The following is a 19,400-nucleotide window of genomic DNA, read 5'->3' as shown; positions in this document are numbered from 1 at the left end:
TCAGCTCCGATAGCTGTAGAGTAGTCATGAGCAAATAGCTTTTTATTGTCAGAAATAGGAGTAGGCAAATAGGTAATGGGATTGTAAAAGAAATAGTCCATCACCTCCAAGTGTTCTAGCACTTGGCTCTTAGGAGGGCAGGCTGCCCCAGGTGAGCTGCCAGCAGGAAGCTCCTTCCTGCCTCTCTGCTCTGAGAATCTCCTTTTTCTTGTGTAAAGCATGCTGAATGGATGTAATTACCTTTTCCAATCAAGTCAAAAAGGGGATAATGCTTAAGTGGCTTCATTCAGCAGCTTATTTTAATATTTACCTTTTTTTGTGGATGAAAGCATTAAGCTTCTATAATGGTATAGTAACCCCACTTCAGAAAACAGCTCCCTGCCCACACCTGGCTGATGAGGTGACTGAGTTATTTACTAAACTGAATAACCAGGGATCTGGGGCTCAGACAGAGCAGGAGCTAGCCCTGAAAGCACTAGCACTTTGTGCAAGGATGGAGAGCAGCCTCCGGCTTCCCTGGGCTTTCAGGAGTTCAGGATGCCCGTTCCCTCATAGCAAATGTAAATTTGGTGTTGAGGTGTTTGGGTCAGATCCAACTACCATTAAAGTCAGCAGAAAGACTCCTGTTAATGGGTGTTATAGTTTCTTCCAAGTGGCTGTTTAATGCATTGCCTTTTTCCCAATGTAGTGAGGCAAAAGGAAGCTGGGTGGAGTTCTCCAACTCTGTTCTGGGAAGCTCCTTGCTGAGTGATCCAGTGCATTGTGATGTACTTCTACACCTCTAAAGGAGATATGCTATGCGAAGACTGGGTCTTCTCATCTGACCCTCTCAATAGCCTGAGGAATCAAAACATTCAGCCTTTGCATCAATTTGTTCAAACGCTGAATTCAGACGGATCTGTCTGTAGATGCTAATGAAGAACAGTGGCAAAAAGTAGGAAGTTGGTAGTACTTTACCAAGCCAATGCTAGTTCTTGGAAGCAGCTTCCTGAGGCAATATAAGAATGCTTGCCTTCCTTCCTGATTTTCTTCCATATTAATTTTCGTCTTTGTTGTAAATAATTGCAAAACTGCTCCTTTGTTTTGGTATTTTTGTGACTTGTAGTGCCTTCTCCTTTAATAATATAGTAGCATCTGATTAATCTCAACATTTGATCAATGATCTTGTATACTTAAACTGTTTGTTCAAAGGTTATGGCTTGCTTTGGACTTAATTCCCCATACCAGCTCCTAATGCACTTCTCCCCTGCTTCCAGCAATTACTCGTGAGGAAGATGCTGCCTCAGCTGGTGAGGTAGTAGTTCACTGTTTTGCTTGCTCGTGATCAGAAGCAGTGTACATCTACCTCAAGGTGGAGGATGACAGGTTGAGTAGAACATTCTCTGTATTTTACAGATACTTATTCTATTTTCTAAGGACTTCAAGTCTCTATTTACTCCTCTCCTTCCCCCGCTTCATTCTTTCTTATTTTAGTAGCGTTAGAGGTCCTTCCTGCTGCTGCAGTGTCATGGCCTACTTTCTTGCAACCTGCTGTTTTGGCTTGTGCTCATCTGAGCACAGCTCGTAGTCTGTGGGCATCTTCTGAGACTGGTAACTGAGCAGTTTTGTTTTCTGTCCTAGAGGAATCTGTTCTTCTGGCTAATGATGGCAGTCAGCTAATGACACCTACTGAATTTGGGAATAGATTCTACAGGAAAACAGGAGATTCGCGAGCCCTTTGCTGAGCAGGACTCAGACGCTGGTTTCAAGGGGTGCACCAGTTTCAAGGTTAGGCCCACAATGAGCATAGAAGCTAGCAGTTATTTTTCCCCCTTGGTCAGAACTCAGTGCAGCTCCTTTTTTGACTGAACTGTTAATTGTCTTTAAGGTCTGTGGGCAGGTCAAGTGCTGTTCTGTGTCCAGCAGTGATAGCAACTCTGTCTCTAGCCAGGAATCCGTTTGATCCGGATGCTGAGGTTGGCTTCTGAGCATTTTGGAAACTGGATTCTCACACTCTGGCAACCAAACTGTAGAACTGAAGCTAGCTTATGGCCAGTTTTGTGTAGAGCTCGGTATAAAATCTGTCTGCTGGCCCTTGTGTTGGTGCCTCTGCACCGGGGTTTGCTGCCCTTTTTAGGTGGTCTTCACCAGAACCTGTCAAAGACCAGAAGGAATCCTACCACCAGTGTTCTTCTCCCTCCTGGTGCCTCATCCAGCACCATGACACGTGCACAGCTCTGTGCATGACCTTGTCTGGATGGTGCTCTGCCCTTGAGAATGGAGGCTCCCTATGGAGAAGGAGGCTCTGCCAGTGTGGCAGATGGACAGGAGCAGGCGCATCTGGGGGACCATGTATGACCATCACACGGTCTCTCTGTCTGCAGCAATATCAAAATGGCCACTTGGCTTCATCACATCTGTGCTTTGGAGCAGAGGGAGAGCTCCCAAGGGTACTCAGAGGTGCTGTGAAGAGGGCCCTGCACAGGGTGCTGTGTGCTGGAACTGAGCAACCTCCTCAATTGTACCGTGATCTCTGCCTACTCCCAAACCTTGTGCAGCTGACAGGTATGGGAAACAACTCTGGCAGCCTTGTGGATTTGCTACAGGAGAGTGATGCCTCCAAAGTACTCCTTCCACTTTGGCTCAGACAGTGCGGTTGGGAACGAGCCCTGGGTCAGCACACCTGCACCTCCTGAGTTCTGCAGAGCTCCATCTTACTGTGGGTCAGGGAACAACCTAGTGTGATACTGAGATCTTGTTAATGTATGCATCTTTATTTGATGCTTGCTTACCTGGAAAGCCACAGTAGATACAGATCTGACTTTCCTGAAGGGCTAGAGGAGGAACAGTAATGTGATCTTGCTCAAGCTAGTCTAGATTTGTGATGCTTTAATGTAGGATGCAGCTGAAATGTAGAGTATAGAAAATACAATATTCATTTCTAATGATAAGTAGCTTGCAAGGTTACCTATGAATGGCAGTGGAAGGAAATATATTGAGTGGATTTGTTCCCTTGAAATTGCTCCTTTGTGTTGAGGAGAAGAGCCTTTAAGGCTCTGCAACTGTGTTCTACATAGGAGAGCTTCTCTTTAAGCTGTTCTTAAATTGTGAGAATATCAGTTTTAAGGCCCTATGATGGTTTTGTGAACTGGGAGATTATGACATCCTAGATGCGACCAGAAAGATCTGGTGTGATTGGAAAATGAATGGGTAGATTGGGGGGTTTGGGTGCTCTGCTTCAGTTCTGCTCCGACCTGTTGTTAGCTCAGGAGCATAGTGCAGTGGTGATCTATGTGCAGCTCCCAGCACAGTGGTTGCGCAGTAAAACAAACCATAAAAATAAGCACAGAAATGGGTTTTTACCATCTACATAATGCCAAAACAGAAAAATATGGGGGGGAAAAAAATGAGGGTAATAAGGAAACAATTCCAGGTTTGGAGAAACTTCTTTACAGGGACAAACTTCAGGAGCTCAATCTGCCATCTAAGTAGAAGTGACTTGTGAACTTCACACGAAGGTTATGAAAGACCTCTAAGATCATCCAGCCCAACTGTCCACCTACCACCAATATTGCCCACTAACCATGTCCATCAGTGCCACATCTCTACAGCTCTTAAGTGCCTGGTGGTGGCTCACCCACCCCCTGGCAGCCTGTTCCAGTGCCTCACTGCTCTTTCTGAGATGTTTCCTAATACCCAGCCCGAACCTTCCCTGGCACAACTCAAGGCTGTTCCCCACCTCGCTACAACCTCCTGTCAGGGAGTTGTAGAGAGCAATGAGGTCTCCCCTGAGTCTCCTCTCCTCCAGACTGAGCCATCCCCATTCCCTCAGCCCCTTCCCATAAGACTTGTGCTCCAGACCCTTCACATCTCCGTTGCCCTTCTCTGGGCACTCTCCAGGCTGCAATGTCTTTATTGTAGTGAGGGGTCCCAAAATGGTCCTGGTGTGGATGTTTTATCAGCTTCTTGTTAGTGTGGGACTGCTTATTATTAAGCAGAGGTAGATCAAGTTCTGGCAGCTGGTTGCAGAAAGCAGAAGAGCCCAAACTACCTGTAAGGTGGATGTTCTATGAATCAGCACAATTAATCTTGGAAAATTTGTATTTGGAGAAGGCCTGAGCCTTCTGCTAAGAGCTCCTCTCCATGGCTGCAGGTGTTGCGGGCCTGCACTGTGGGAAGGTTGGCGCGAGCGGAGCGACGTCTCTGAGCGAAGTGCCGTGCTCGGGGCCTCGGCCATGTGCAAAACTCCCCGCACCCATCACCTGTAGAAACCGACGCGGCGGCCGAGACGCGCTGTGCGTTCCCCCGCCCGGGCGACCTCCCCGCGTCCCCCGGAGGCGACCGACGCGCCCTCGCTCCCAAAGCATCCCAGCTGCCGTGCCCGGCCGGGGGGCGGCGGGCGGTGGCGGCGCTCTCCTTGCGGAGCCCCGGGCCCGGCGCTGCGGGCGGCGGAGGCGGGGCGCGGGCGGGGCGCGCATGCGGGCGGCGCCAGGCAGCGCGGCGGGCCGCCGAGCCACTCGCCCCCGCAGCAGCACCGCTCGGCCAGGGACAGCTCCCGCCCAGGTAACCCGGCTCCCCCCCGCGGCCCCCGCTGCCCCGGCGGCGGCTCCGCGCCTCACGCCGCCTCCCCCTCTCCCTTCCCCCGGTGGTTGCTTGCAGCTCCCAGGCTGTGACGGCGCCGTCCCCAGCGCGGAGCAGGCAGCGGCGGCCGGCTCGGGGCTTCGGGTTGAGTGAGGAGGGAGCGCGTCTTCCGGCAACTTCCCCGCAACTTCCCGGCGCTCGCAAGGCTCCGCGATGGAAGGCAAAGGTGGGTCGCGGTGCGGGGAGGGGGAGGCGGCGGCGGCGGCACCGCAGTGGCCGGGCTCGGTGCGCGGCACGGGGCTGGGAGCATTGCAGCAGGGGCTCGGCGCGTCCCTCCGCGGGCGGCTTGCGGCGGGTGCGGCGCGCGGGAGAGGGCTTCTCTTCCTTTATTTTCAGTTATTTGTTTTCCTTTCGGGGGAGACAGATGTCAGTTGGTGATCTGTTTTCTTAATGCCAAGGATTTGCATAATAAATATGAGGTCTGTCCCGTGTTTTGTAGCCAGTCGGCAACGGGGAGGTTTTGAAGAGATGAAGAGCATTTCGTAATTAGAATGGTTTTCAAAAATACCTCAATTTTTTTTCTGAAATGAGAAGAGCGAGGCTATAGAGCTCTGCCCTCATTACGCTGCATATTTAACACATCAGAACATCCTGATAGATTGGAAGGAATGTGATGAGTATTGTGCTATTGAACTGTCTAACCCAGGAGGAGGGATTCATTAAATATTGCCTGCCTGGCTTTGTGCTTGCCTACAGACATGTATCTAATCCAGATACATGCTCCCAGTCAAAAGTATATGTATATTTCCATTCATAGCTAGGTAGTCCTCCACATCTGTTTACCTGCCTACCTCTACAATTGCATCAGACATCAAGCATTCAACTGGTATGTGAACTTAAATCTGTAAATGTTAATTGCCAATGAAATATTGATGGCAAGTCAGTCCATGCAGTGAGAAGGCTAGCTGCCATTCCCACCTGACCCCATGTGCCAGACCTCCTGTATAACTCAAAGCTGGTAGCTCTTTAATTGATAGATATCAAGGCACTGGGAGAACATGGACTATATTAATTCAAGGAAAACGATGGTAGACTTGTATAACACAATAGGACATACCTTCCAGGGAGCTGAGCAAGCTATATTTAAACCTCAGGTTTATTTTTGTAACTATCTTGTCAATCAAAGCTATAGTTCTCCTGTGTGGGTATATCTGATTATATGCTGATTAAGGAAGGAAGCTATTTCAATCATATGGAGGCAGCATGCCCTATAAAGCGCAGTTTCTTGTGGGCAGTGATCAATAGAACTAGTAGGGCTTGAGGACCGGTAAGTACATTTAAAAAAAAAATAATAAATAAACGTGCAAAGGCTTGATTTAGATCAGGAGCTCATGGCGGTCGTGTTTGTTGGCAGTCAGGAAAAAAAGAAATGAAGGTTGTTTTCACAGTTAACCTGAGAGAGGACACCTTTAGCCTTCTGCATGACCTACTGGTACGTGCCTTGATGCAAAGCAAGTAGACCGTGACTTCAGAATAACACATGATGCCTTGTCATGTACTACATGAGCAGGTAAAAGGCTCTGTGGAACTTCTGATGGAGCTCATGTCACTAGAGGAGGTGAGCAAGGGTCAGAAGTGTGACATCTGCAATGAAAAGCTGGGGGGGGGAAGCAGCACCTGGTAGAGAGGGTCAATTGATTCCTGTCTTGTGCAAACAGCTCTGTTATGATGCAGTTGTTGACTGAGTTAAGAGTGAGCAGCTGAGCAGGCAGCCTTTTGGGCCAGTGGTGCTCATGTTTATTAGTTGCAAGTTGAGCTCCTCAATACTCTGTGTTTCTGGGCTTTCGGCTTTGGTGGCAGGGTCACTGGTAGAGTGACTCCTGAGGTTGTCTCACCATGTTATTTTTTGCAAAGTTTCTCAGTGGGTTGCTCTTACTAGAGATTCTCCTTGTTGGGGGTAGAGGTGGGGAACAAATACTCTGTAGTTTTTATCTGCCTAGGCAGGATTAAAAAAAAAAAAGACTCTTCAGAGCAAACCCAGCAGAAAGCAAGGCACCAGAATGGGACAAGTACAAAGTAGGCATGACCTTAAAGGGAATAGGCGAGCAACTTCGGCATTTCATTGGGGGGAAAAAACGAACAAGCAGATGGCCTGCTCATGATAGGGTTCTAGATGCACTGGCACAATTCTTGAAACTCCCTTAATGTTGAAGTAGCGTGTGAAGGCCTACAGTGCACAGATCCGGCAGACTGATTTTGTGTACTTGTGTAGTGAGGCACGATGCAGGATCTTTCTCTGGAGGGAAGGTCTGAGCCAGCCCAATCCCTTCACATCTTCAGCTTCGCTGACTGAACCTAGATGGACTTGCATCTGCATTGCTGTACTAGGGAAGTGTTTACATTTTATTTTCATTATTAAGCAGGCCTCTGCATTGCAAGTCTTCTGGTGGGAAACTGCTGCTTCTGTAGTCCCTGATACAGTGTTTCTCAGAAGTCATCCCTTGCCTTTTAAATGTTTCCTCCTGTAGCTCCTCTTCCACCCTACAAGTCCTCCTCACTGCAAATCCTAGAACATTTCAAACTCAGCTCTATGCAGATACTGGGGAAGAGTGTGTGCTATATTAAGAAACTTGATGTCTATTTAAGCAAACCTACCTTCTGGTCCTCAAATTCATCTGTGCCTGGTGACTGCTGTGGCTGTTCCTGCTTAGGATTTGCATTCCCAGGACAGCTCGGCTGTCTGAGCAGGTTTGGTACCAATGCTCTTCAAGGCCTGCAGGCCTCTGTGAGAAGAAGGCTCCAGCTCATCTCTGGAGCTGCTCAGAGCAGCCAGAACTGAGTGTACTGATTGGACCGTTTTGTGAGAGCGAGGGGAGGTGGATACCCCTGGGTTTTGTGTGGTGGGTGCAGGACTGAGGCTTTACAGTTGCTAGGACTGTTGCAGTGTCGCAGGCAGGGCATCCTGGTGTGGGCTGGAGAGGAAGTGGTGGTGTGGCCTGTGCCTCTCTAACAGCCAAACCTAGAGATGAACATCTCTCACTTGCTACTGTCTCCAAAAATAAATAAATAAATAATTGCAGCTCTCTATGAATCTGCAATGCTACGAACACATTATAGTGGTCTGAGAGTAACGCTTGGCCTGGTCTAACTTCCAGCTGCTTTAACTTGGTTCTGCATATTCACTCTGATCATTTTGCAGCAGTGAGAAGCTTAAAAGTTGTTGCCGCTCCTGAAGCTCGTTAGGTGATGGGGGGAGGGAGGATGCTGTGGATGAGGGCTGTGTTTTTTTTGCATTTGCTACCTGATCCCTGTTCTCTGAATCTCGCCACTACAGCAGTTCCTGTAGGCTGCAGCAGTAAGCGATACCACTCCAGGCATCCCAGGAGCTGGGCTTTGCCAAAGCTAACAATAGTTAATGTGGAGGTTAAAGAATACTTGGGCATTTGCCAGATTCTTCTTTCAGTCAGAAAGATGCGTAGCAGGGGAGGGAACATCACAGAGTGCTGGTTAGACTCAGAGGCTGGAAAAGAAATCAGCCGGGCACAAGTCGGGCTGCACAGCACAGAGCGCATCCCCGGCTCTGGACCGAGTGGAGAGGGACTGCAGGCTCCCTGTGCTGCAGGGAGCTCTCCCTGCATCTGAAGGTTCTATAGCCTTTTCTTGTGTGCTGAGATCATAGGGAAATCCCTTTCTTGCAGTGAGGGAGAACAGATACGTTGCTTTTTCCTTGTCTGAAGCTAGGAGTGGGAACTTAATCTCTGTGCTGCATGTGGAGCAGAGGCGTGGTGCCCACCTTCTGCTTGGACCTAGTTGGCTTTTGGTGCTCCCTTCTCCCATGGAGATCAGTGACGAATGCCGGAGAGGTTTTCCAGGACAGCCTGCTCACAGCACTGGATGTGTCCTGGACGCTGGGAATTACAGCAGGGCTTGTACTCGTCAGCATGTGGCTAGTCTGCTGGGATAGCAAAGCTGAAGCAAGTTTGCTCTCTACCTCACTGGCATCTAGATGTGCAGTCCTCTGAGCCCTGTTCCTGCCCTGTTAGGTTGGAGAGACATCCTCAGTGCAGTGGGTCTTCCCTTGGGAAGAGCAGCCTCCTTACAAGGGGCTGGGTGGTATGAGATGGGGTCTGGCCTTGTAGCTCTTCTGTTGGAGAGTCCCAGAGCAGCAGGGCTTGAGGACTCTGCAGAGGTCATTTCGGCAGAGTGGCTGTCCTGGTCAGGTAGTGCTATCTGAGTCATGTTCTCTTTCCCACCGCAAAGACTGGGAGCAGGCTTTTTGCTTTTGCAGATGAGCCATAGGGCTGTTGTTCATAGACATGCAGTGTTCAGGCCTTTAGATGAAGCTCTGTAGAACAATAGTAAAATCTAGCTTACCCTAGGGCATAGAACTGCCCTTCCTGGGACTGGCAAACAACTCTGAGGCCTTGACATCCTGCTGCTTTGGGGTTATGTGAATGGGCAGGGTGGTTTGATTGATCTGCAGTTGCTGGAGCTGCTCTGAAGCCTCCTTGCTCAGACCCGGCACCATGGACCAGCTCTCTGCACAGCTCTCTGTGTGCGATGCGACGCCCGCAAAGGACAGAGTTGTCACCTTGAAGAACTTGTGATCAAAACTCACCAAGAGCTGGTGAATGTTAGGATTGCAAACAGGCTTTGTGGACAAGGGAGAGAGGGCGGCAAGTGAGAACAGGCAGTTCTGGGATCTCTGTGCTTACTTCCCACCTTCGTGGCTTTCTTCAGTGATGAAAGAAAAGATCAGATTGAGCCCAGCAGCAGCTCATGGCCTGAAGCTGTTTGGGATGCTCACGTCAAAATGTACCTCATCATGCTTTATCCTGAGGTGTCCATGTTATTGGGAGACTGCAGCATTTACTGCCTGCTAACAAACATGTGGTGAAGTAATGTGGGTTGCTTCAGAAAAGACTAGGTTGCATGTGTTGTCTTGGTTTCTTCAGTGCGATGGAAATCAAGCAGTGATACAGTCACTTCTGTTATGAAACTGTTCCTTCCTTTGGGAGCACTTGAACCTCCATCAAGATGATTGGAAGCTTCTACATGTGACATTTTCCATTGGGAAGGTAGCAGTGCACCCTATGCCTTCTGTAGATGTGCTGTGTGATGCAGTATGTGCTACTGGGGCCAGTGCTTCTCAAACTGGCTGCTTGAAGTTTGACACAGAGAAACATATTTAAGGATATAAATAAGTGGCCTGATTTTTTTTTTTTTCTACCCACCCTTCTGCCCCAGGCTGCCCGCTGCCTTACAGAGTACCAGTTTTCTGTATGGCTGGGGAGTGCTTTGGTTGTTCAACCTTAATGTCCACACTTGGAGAATGGTGTTTGCATCTCTGAGGCTGGGCTTCCAAGAGGGTGCTGTGAAGGTTTTGTTCCCGTGCCTCAGACTCTGTCCCCACTGACAGATGTGGGAGGAGTGTAAGACACTATGCCGGGACTGCATGCATTCTCTAATGCATTCTAGAGAGCAAGAGAAACGCGTGTTCCTTTTACAGGCATTAGAAATCCCATTAAATGCAACGCAAATATAGCCACGTCCTGGGAGGGCTCAAAGATGGCAAGAGCTTGGGCTGCTGTGTGGGACTGGCTCTAGCGGGCAAACCTTGGCTGTGTGCCACCACCTAGAATTGCTGGTAACCGAGTTTGTAGTGCTTCAGCCATCCCCTGGGAGCTGCTGCAATGCCTTGGGTAGGTACCTGCGCCTTCTGTGTGAGCAGATGGCCAGAGCTGCTCTGATGCTGAGGGAAGTGGCCGTGGTAGCCCAGAGGTGGATCTGCAGGAATGTGCCTCATAGTGAGGATGAAAAGTGGCCATGTTCCTGTTCCCTCATTCCCACGATGCACTGTGTTATTAAAATGAAGTGGAAAGAGGGCCCTAGCAATAGGGAGGCCTACATGTTGCAAAAAAATGGGAGGTTTTAGTCATCTGGCTGTTATTAAAATACCTAAGAAGTGGGCAAATTGGCTCACCTCACTTCCTTGAGTTATGTGGGAGCTGTGGAAGTTGCATTAACCTGAATGAAATGCTGGAGTACTTGAAAGTGACTTTGTTTTTAATGCAGTAAGTTGTTTTGACGTACCCCTTATGCACAGTGGCTGGAAGCCTGGCCTGTGGATACCCTGAGTAATGACCTGTGTGCAGCTGTTTCATCCTGAGTTCATTTAGGATCCCGAAATTAATAAATAAATAAGCCTTGATATTTTTTTAAAGCAGCATTTTCAGAAGGCTTAGCTTACCTCAAGATTTTTCTTATCTGCTCTTATCTTTCCCTCTATCTACTCAGCTATTCAAATCCTGTTTGAATTGCATTCATTTCTAATATGCCATAAAACTTGATATGCAAAAGCTGGTTATTTAGGGAGAATTGCAGAAACTATTTTAGTCTGTCATTTGACCTGTGAATGAGATAACATGATTAATTTTTACATGCAAAGCTTGGTGTTTATTAGCATGGCAAAAGGCAGTTTGACAATGAAAAATATTTCTGGTGGGTGTAATAATTAATGCTTTCACTCAAAGTATAAAGATTTTAATAATGCTGTTGCACTAAAATAATACTAAAAGAGTTTACTATTTTCCTGTCAGTGATACAAGGGTGTTTCCTCTTTCACAGCTCCTACATCCTAGCTTTGTCTAAGTGCTTTTATACTCTGTAAGAGTACAAAGCATAATGCTAATTCATTGAGTTTCTTCTCCTGGGTCTCAGGTTTGGTTGAACCTTATGATTTGATATTTATGTGGGATACACACTGAAAGCTTCGGCTTTTTTTTCTTTGGATTGAATTAAACTATTTATGGTGTCGTCATGTTTCAGTAGAGATCTTGTGGCTTGAGCTGATGACTGTCCACTCAATAGCACGGAGGCCTGAGAGTAATATTGTGGTGTCTTGTGGCTGTATCAGGATGTGTGCTTTCAGAAGTAAGGTATTTTATTCACTATTTTTAATAGCATGTGCAAAACAAGGAAGGAAAGTAAGGAATAGCATTTCTAACTTGTGGAACTGATTTTCTTAAGCTGTGCTTCTTTCTGTTTCATTCCTCTGAAACCTGATTTAGGTGGACCTTATTTGCTGTCAGTCTTCAGTGGATAAGATTAGTTTACTGAACATGGCTACTTGGAGGGTTTATGAAGAAAAGTCAAAAATACTGAATGTTTTATTGGCATAATGAGGGAAAGTCTCCTTGCTTCACAGTCACTGAGAATGTATTATTAATGCAAAAACACTTTCCTTGAGTTTAATGCTATCTGTATAGAGGCTGACAAGTCTCTCATCTTCACGAATGAAGCATATCTGCTGTGCTTGCTCCACGTAAAGTACCATCACCGATTCTCTTTCTCTCCAAGTCCAGCAAGCCAGGGGTTGTTGGCAGGATGGACACGCTCAGGTGCTGTGATAGTCCTTTCTCAAGCAAATGTTGGGCTAGGATCCTTGAAGTCTCTTTCAGCTGCCATGGGTCTCCAACACAATCCTACTGAGGAGCTCGATCCCTGACTCTGATGCAGAGTTCATCATCCATTCACATACTGGTCTGTATTCCCTTTCCATAACTGAGTGTTTACCACTATTATGCTGAAGATCTTGGTCCAGCCACTGTGGCAGGGATTTAGCTGCAGTCTACGCAGTGTGTGGGGAAAATATGTGTCTATGCAGTTCGAATGATCAATCTTGTATGAAATTCAACAGGGTAGAATAAACTCTTGCCTTGATGGACAGCCCTCAGAGATTCATCCTTTATTGATGCTCAGTTCTGAATGTGTATTTTGGGAGAGAGCTTTACTGGGTATAAAACTTGCCTGACCTTCAGTTAGCAATAGCTTATAGCAATCGCTTTGGAATGTCAGAAACACAATGCACCAAATACTGCAAATGGCCAGAACTGTTTAATTGTATCCTGATAATTTCTCTTTGAGACTTAGTGTAGTTTTCTGAAAGTTTGCCTAGGAAAAAGATGTGTGGTATGACCTTATTCCTGAGAATCCTTGGACAGACTGCTTGCTACAATACGAAAGTATCGATATCATTGTTGCTTTAGAGAAATCCCAAAATCAGTCTTGGAAACATAAGGAGGTCTGAATAGATGAAAACAGCAGCGATGCCAAGAAAACGAGCAGAATCCAACTACTGGAATATAGCAGGAGCGCGGGAGGAAGTACTTTTACGTGAAGGAAGGCTTGGATTGCCTAATCTGATACTAACGACACACTGGAGCAGAACTGGGTTGACAGTCGAATAGGCTTCCTCAGCAAGACCTGCTTTTGTAGCACTTCCAGCCCACTTGATCTCTTTGAAGTCTGAAGCTGAGCTCTTCAGATATCTTTTAGCCTTGAATTTGTATTTCCCTGTATTATTGACCAGCACGCCTGGTGTTCTGATATTGCCTATTAACTAATGCCATACATTCTGAAATAATTGCATTGACAGTCAGCTGTTAGTTTTAAACTTTTTATTCGTATCAGTCTCCCAGTGGAGAAATTACATGCTGTAAATTGTAGCCATTTTGTTGCCATATGAGAATTGAGGGAGAAAGCAGTGGAGAAGTTTAAAAATTACTGTCCTGAGTCTCTTCTTACAGTCAAGATTTTAAATAAGTCCATGTGGAGCTACTCTGAGTTTGCACTTGTGGAAGCAAATGCGTTATTTGGTCACTGGGTAAAGGCCAGGTCTCTAATGCCTTACCTAGCTGGAAAGACAATGAAGATAATATTGGGATTATATGGTAGAAAATCTATTTAATTGCCTTTAGTCCTTAATTACTGACTACTGAAGAAGCAATAATGCTTTCAAAAATTAGAATGTTCACCTCGTCTTAAAAATGATCATGAAGTACAGTTATGGCAAGTTGCTGTGTGCCGAGACATGTTTTCCATTGCTACTGAACATAGCACCAGAGATCTAGGATTATCTGCTAATTTTAATAGTGGGATTGATCTCACAGTAACACAAGGCTTTCCTACCTAAACTGCATTCCCTCAGAATAAAATGCAATATCTAGGAATAGCAGGACTTGTTTTAAAAGACACCTCGGATTGATTTTTCCACCCCCTTTGGTCGTAAAGATCCCAGAAATAGTGAGGACAAGCCTGAGTACTGAAGCAATGCAAGTATCCAGGCCTGGGAAGTACATGGGGGCACAGAACAGAATGTTTAAGTTCTTAATTGTTAGGCATAGTTTAAAAAAAAAAACAAAAACAAAAACAAACAAAAAAAAAACCTCAAAAACACAAACCCTGGTTTTGATAAAAGAGCAGTGAGTCTAGAATAGTCTTGCTGAGTCTCAGTGCTGTTAAAGCTGACATCACCACCACTGAAATGAGTTTATGTTTGTGTAGACATGGAGTTTATACTCGGTAACATCATAAGACTGAAGGAAGTCTACTGCTTTTCTTGAAGTCATCTTTGTTATGGAGAAGCTGCAAAGCAATTTAGCCACCCAAACCTGACACAGCATGTCCTTATTGCAGCTTTCCATCTTACCTGGAAAGAGATCGTGGTGGCCTGCTGGCTTAGAGAAGGAGCAGAGGAACTACCTGAAGTGTCAGGTTTTCCAGCTTGCAGAAACTGCAGCTCTGCAATTACTGGTGGGCCCTGCCTTGTGCCCTGTGGAAGTTTAACTCCTGTGGTATTATAAAGAGAGCAACTGTTCTTCAGCTGAATGCCTTCACTGTGCACTCTTTTGAAAAGGAGGTACCACGGCAGTGAACTCCTGCTGACCTCACAGGCACTATGGATTTAATGCCTTCTTTTCCAGGTGGTTGTACATATGGACCATAAAGCCTTATCATTATTCTTTAGTTGTGCTATTTCCATAATCAAGCTTGTAGCTCTTCTCTCTGTTAAGTGTAGGTACTAAGTTGTTGGAAGAAACAGTTGTTTCCAGCTGTCTATTTAAACCACCTTCGTGAAAGTGGTTTACCAGTAGAGCTGGTTGCTAGGAATGGAGAGATGCAGGGAATCCTGTGTATTTTTTCCTTTCAAAACAATGTCTTTCAGTTCTGAATAACATGCTTTAGCATAATGTGTTTTGAAGTTTCTTTTCTAAAATTTGAAGTCAAAGCCTACTTTAAACTGAACAAATGGCAATGTTTTACTTAAAACATACAAATCCACTGTTTTTTCCAAGGAATTTCCTAGAATGGTTCAAAACAACTGATTATAAAATTGTAAGTATTATTGTTGACTATATGAGGTATTCCAAGAAGATCTCAGCTGAAAATGCTTGCTGTCACTTTGTCAGTGCTTATTGGCTCAAATGTTTAGTAAAGCCACATGGAAGTGTTTGGCTCCAGGAAGATGACTGATCTGGCTTCACCTGGATGGATCATCTTGTAGCTTTGCTGAAAAAGTATCATTCAAAATGGATGTCATTGTCTTGATTTGTGAACTGTGTACCTTTCGGTCTATGTCCCAGAATAGTCTCAGTTGGCACCAATAACTATGAACAGTGTGTGTGTATGTATATATATATATATATACAAATTATAGATGCTGAAGGGTACCAGAAATAGTGACCAGGATGGCTATTGGCCAGTGGCTGCTGAATGCCCTGAGTCTAATGAATTGAAAAGCTCATGCATTTCTCAGCAAAAAGACATAATGATTGTCTGTCATGACCCCAGATGATGATAGAGCAATCCAGAAATAGCAAGAAGGGAGTTCACTGTCCATGCATTTCTATAAAACAAACCTGGATGGATCTGGCATTGGATAGTTGCTTTTTGCTGGAAGCCATATTGGACAGTCCACTGTGTTCCTGGAGGGGCTGCTTGCAAAGGCATGAGGCAATAAATCAGTTCCTGCTCCTCCTGTAGAGAACCCCCTTGGCTCTCAGCTCCTGCTGGCAAACAAGTGTGGGGATGGAGAGCCAGACTTCTATGGTTGTCCAAGGCACTAGCTTGTAAATCAGCTGGGTCTGGCCCCTTGTCCCAGCGCTCCACAGCAGGGGGATGGCCACCAAAGCCTGTCTCTAATAGGAGTTTCTGTGCATGGGAAAATGCATATTGTTAGGACTCTAAGTTAAATGAGTTGTTGGTGTGCACATTTCTAGAGCTGAGGCAGGTCTTCTTTACCTTGTGTAGGACTTCGTGTTGGGAAGCCAAGTGTCCTACCCTGCTGATCTGAGACCTTGCTTGGATACTGCATATTGCTTGGGAGTGGCTGGGTCCAGATCTTGGTGTGTTGTTGGCCTTATTGCTTAAGGGAACGTGGTAGTGGTATGGGGATGCAAGGTGCACAGCAGCAGGACTCCAGGATTAAATCCTACATCCGAGTTTCCATACTGCATTGAAACCAGTTTTAAACCCTGTCTGGTTTTGCTGCTGAATGATGCAAACATAGCTGAGGTAGTACAGCATGATCTGGGAGTGTGAGCAGCCCTGATCCTACCAAATAGGGCCTTAGGGGAGTGGCAGCTTGTGATATCCAGAGGTTGGCCTATGCTTGCACCTGGGAATGAGTGATGAGTGGTGTCCAAAAGGAACGGGATGATGAAGCAAAGGCAGGAAAAGTGGAGGAGGTGGGTGTGTAGAAATAGTCTTTCAGAAGAATTAGCAGCCTACTGGAAGCAAGGCACTGAGATCTTGTTTTCTTCTGGTAGTCCTGAAGATTTGGAGTTATTTTACCACTAAAAACTGTTTTTGTCTAGCCTACTGTTTCTGATAGCTCCTACTTCTTAGAATCATAGAATCATTAGAGCTGGAAAAGACTGCTAAGATCATCTAGTCCAACCATCAACCCACCATGACCATGCCCACTAACTGTGTCCCTCAGTGCCACATCTCCATGGTTCTTGAACACCTTCAGGGATGGTGACTCCACCACCTCCCTGGGCAGCCCATTCCAATGCCTCACCACACTTTCTGAACGTAAAGTAATTTTTTCCTAACATTCACTGTGCACCTCCCCTGGCACAACTTAAGGCCATTACCTCTCATCCTATCACTCTTGCTCTGAAGTTCATAGCTCAAGGGTTCTTTCAAACAGCTTAGGCAGTCTGAGCTGCTCTCAGGTGTGTACCTTTGAGGTGTGTACAGTGTGTTTGTGTAAGTCCTGTGTCTCAGGTTGAAGCCCTAATTTTGTCCCTAGTAAAGGCAGTGATGCAGGGAGGCATGGGGGGGTGTACAAAACTGGAACAAACAACTTCTTTAATAGTGTGCTGTATCCTTTAGACTGCGTGTCTTATCCCAAAGATGGACATTCTTACAGAAACAAAGATGAACAGACCCAAGGAGCAGTTCCAGAAATTATGTTCTTGCTACAATTGCTAATCTCCTGGCATTTCACATCTTTTTTTTCCTCCTGTGCTATCAGCTCCAATACCTGCTTTACAATCTCTTTCATTGGGATGGTGGAAAACTGGGATTCTATAACTGTAGCTGGTTTACCACAAAATCTGATGGATGGACATTGCTTGAATGGTAAATGAGTTTACACTTGCATGACCTAATGCCAGCATGCATCACTCCCACTTGGCATCTTATATGGCACGGGTAACAAATATGTAAGTTGTTTTGAATACTTGTTGATTTGTGTTTTGTATCCTGCCAAATGATGCATAGGCTTCTGTCTGGAAGATGATGGTGGTGCTACTACTGATAGGGCCTGCTCCATGCGTATTTTCTGGTGGGATCTAAATCCTTCACTATTAGAGACATCTTGCTTTTGTAAAACACTTCATATTTTAAAATATTAGAGAATATTTATAGAGCTACAAAAATGTTATTAATCCTGCATGTAATCTGCCTCTTAATTTTAAAAGGTACAGATGTTATGTAAAATTATGAAGTCCTCATTTTATGAAGTTTAAAAGAATGTAGTTACTATGAAGTAATAATCTGTAAAGTTTCTATGCACAGTATATCTCACTTCTCATGCAGAAAGAGGCTTTCGAAGTCAAATATTTGCAGTAATAGAAAAGGCAACATGGAGAAGTAGTGACAAAGAACATTATTCTTTGTATAATCATTTCCTTTCTTTCTATTACGGCTCTTTGCTCCAGGTGGATACCCAGGAGTGTGTGTGAATGCGCTGCAGCTGCCCAGTTCCTATCGCCCTTTTTATGAGGGCAGGGATCAGAACAGACAGGATTTAGAGTTGTGCTGCTTCAGTGTTTGAGGTCTCTTGGGGTAGTCTTGCCTGGTTTGGTTGGTGATGTTCTGCCAGGTCTGCTCCAGAAAGACCAGTAAATCAGTTTCCCCAGAGCCTGCTAAGGGCACGGTGCTCATGATCTCATCCTATGCAAAGCAAGAGGTACTGCTGAACCAGAGCTCCTTCTCATAGGAATATTTTGCATGCCCCCTAGGTGACAGGGGACTCAGTGGGTCTAGCCCCCGTCTCCTCCTTTCTTTGCCTAGTAGCAGGAGGTGTTTCTGTGATATCTGACCTTGATCCAACCTCTCTCAGGAGCACTACTGAACCAACGGTGAAGGTAACTTTATGCTGCTGGCTTCTGATAGCTGTGTAAGTGAGAGGACATCACAGCAGCATGGAAGGACTATTTCCCTCCCTAGTCACAGTTACTAATGTGGAAGTGTATGTCCACCATTGTCTTGGGCTTCTTGTTCTCTAACAAGCATCTGTATCCGTAGGTTCTTTTTGTTGTTTTCTCCCTTTGACTTCTGCTGTGGTAAGTGTCCTGCTCCTCCTGAAGCCTGAGGAACAGGCACAGTTGGCAGATCATGCTTTTGTGCATTTGTATTTTACATTGCTGGTACTTAAATGTATCCATAATGCTTTATAGCTGATATTGTCTGTTCAAATAATATAGCCACTTCACCAACAGAGGACACAGTATGGAAAACTGTTTTAAAAAACAATTCTCAGTGGCAGTGATGAAGAAAACCTGGATGCTTGTTGGGGAAGCATCTGTGGACCTGGTTCATAAGCAGATGATGATTTCTTTTAGAGTATGATATTGTTGCCCTCCTTTGGCACAGAGAAGCAGTAGGAAGGTCAGCTTCAACAGTAAGTTGATACAGTATGTATGTCTGCTCCCGGCACTTCTTACTCCTGGGGCTTAGGGTGCTTTGGAGAAATCAAATGCTTCCCACTATTGAGTTGGGTATGTAAATATGTAGTGTAAATATAGACAGTTATTAGATGTGTCGGTTCTCTTCCTAAGTGAAGACTTTTTTTTTGCAGTTAAGAGAAAGCAAGGTTTTTCAGGTGTGCCTTCTCCAGCTGCCAGTATCCCACCTGTCCTCACCCAGCAACAGGAGCTGCCTGCCTCCCACCAGCAGTGCGATGAGCACGGAGTGGCCGTTGTTCGGAGTGCAGAAGGTGGGGCTGTGCTTTGAGGCATAACTAAGCCTTCAAAGGCAGCATTTGAATTCCAGCTTCAAAAATACATTACTGGCACGAAAACCAGGGAGTCCAGAGGAACGATTGCATAACTCACTCAAATATGTATTTTTCCTGGAGATGGATGTGAGCTGCACGGTGGTTTAGAGGGGTGCATGTATTCTTTTGGATGGCTTTTTAGTGTTGTAGGAGCTGGAGTCCCAAGCAGTTACTAGAAAAGGAAGCCTGCAAAAGTATTTCAATGGAGGTGATGCTGGTGTTTGTCATGGGAAAGGATATACTGAAAGCATTTAGTGTTTATCTCTAGCCTACTTTTATAAGCATGTAATTTGTGAAAAGATAATACTGCTTTCCTGGCCCTCCAGCTTCTTATGGAGTACAGTCAGTTAATAATTTCTAAGAAAACCTTCCTTCAGTCAGACAATAACCTGCATCTGGTGGTGCTTGGTTTTGCTTTTATCCTAATTCAGGCTATTTGCTCTTAGTCTTTCAGTGTCTCGTGGTTGATTGCACTGTATGGAAGGTGGAT

At 45.7% G+C, this 19,400-nt stretch overlaps 1 protein-coding gene across 1 annotated transcript in view; it reads left to right on the top strand.

Annotated features, from left to right (window-relative positions):
* The window catches only part of FGF12 (fibroblast growth factor 12), a 192,622-nt gene continuing 177,688 nt past the window's right edge, over window positions 4,467-19,400 (top strand). Inside the window, exons 1-2 of the mRNA XM_021394907.1 lie at window positions 4,467-4,542; window positions 4,639-4,786. Of these exons, the coding sequence (XP_021250582.1) occupies window positions 4,774-4,786 (13 nt within the window). The 5' untranslated portion in view covers window positions 4,467-4,542; window positions 4,639-4,773. The remainder of the gene's footprint in view (window positions 4,543-4,638; window positions 4,787-19,400) is intronic.

The sequence above is a fragment of the Numida meleagris genome, chromosome 4, assembly GCF_002078875.1.
Source record: "Numida meleagris isolate 19003 breed g44 Domestic line chromosome 4, NumMel1.0, whole genome shotgun sequence".
Classification (NCBI taxonomy): Eukaryota; Metazoa; Chordata; class Aves; order Galliformes; family Numididae; genus Numida; species Numida meleagris.
This window is presented reverse-complemented; position numbering and strand designations above follow the sequence as displayed.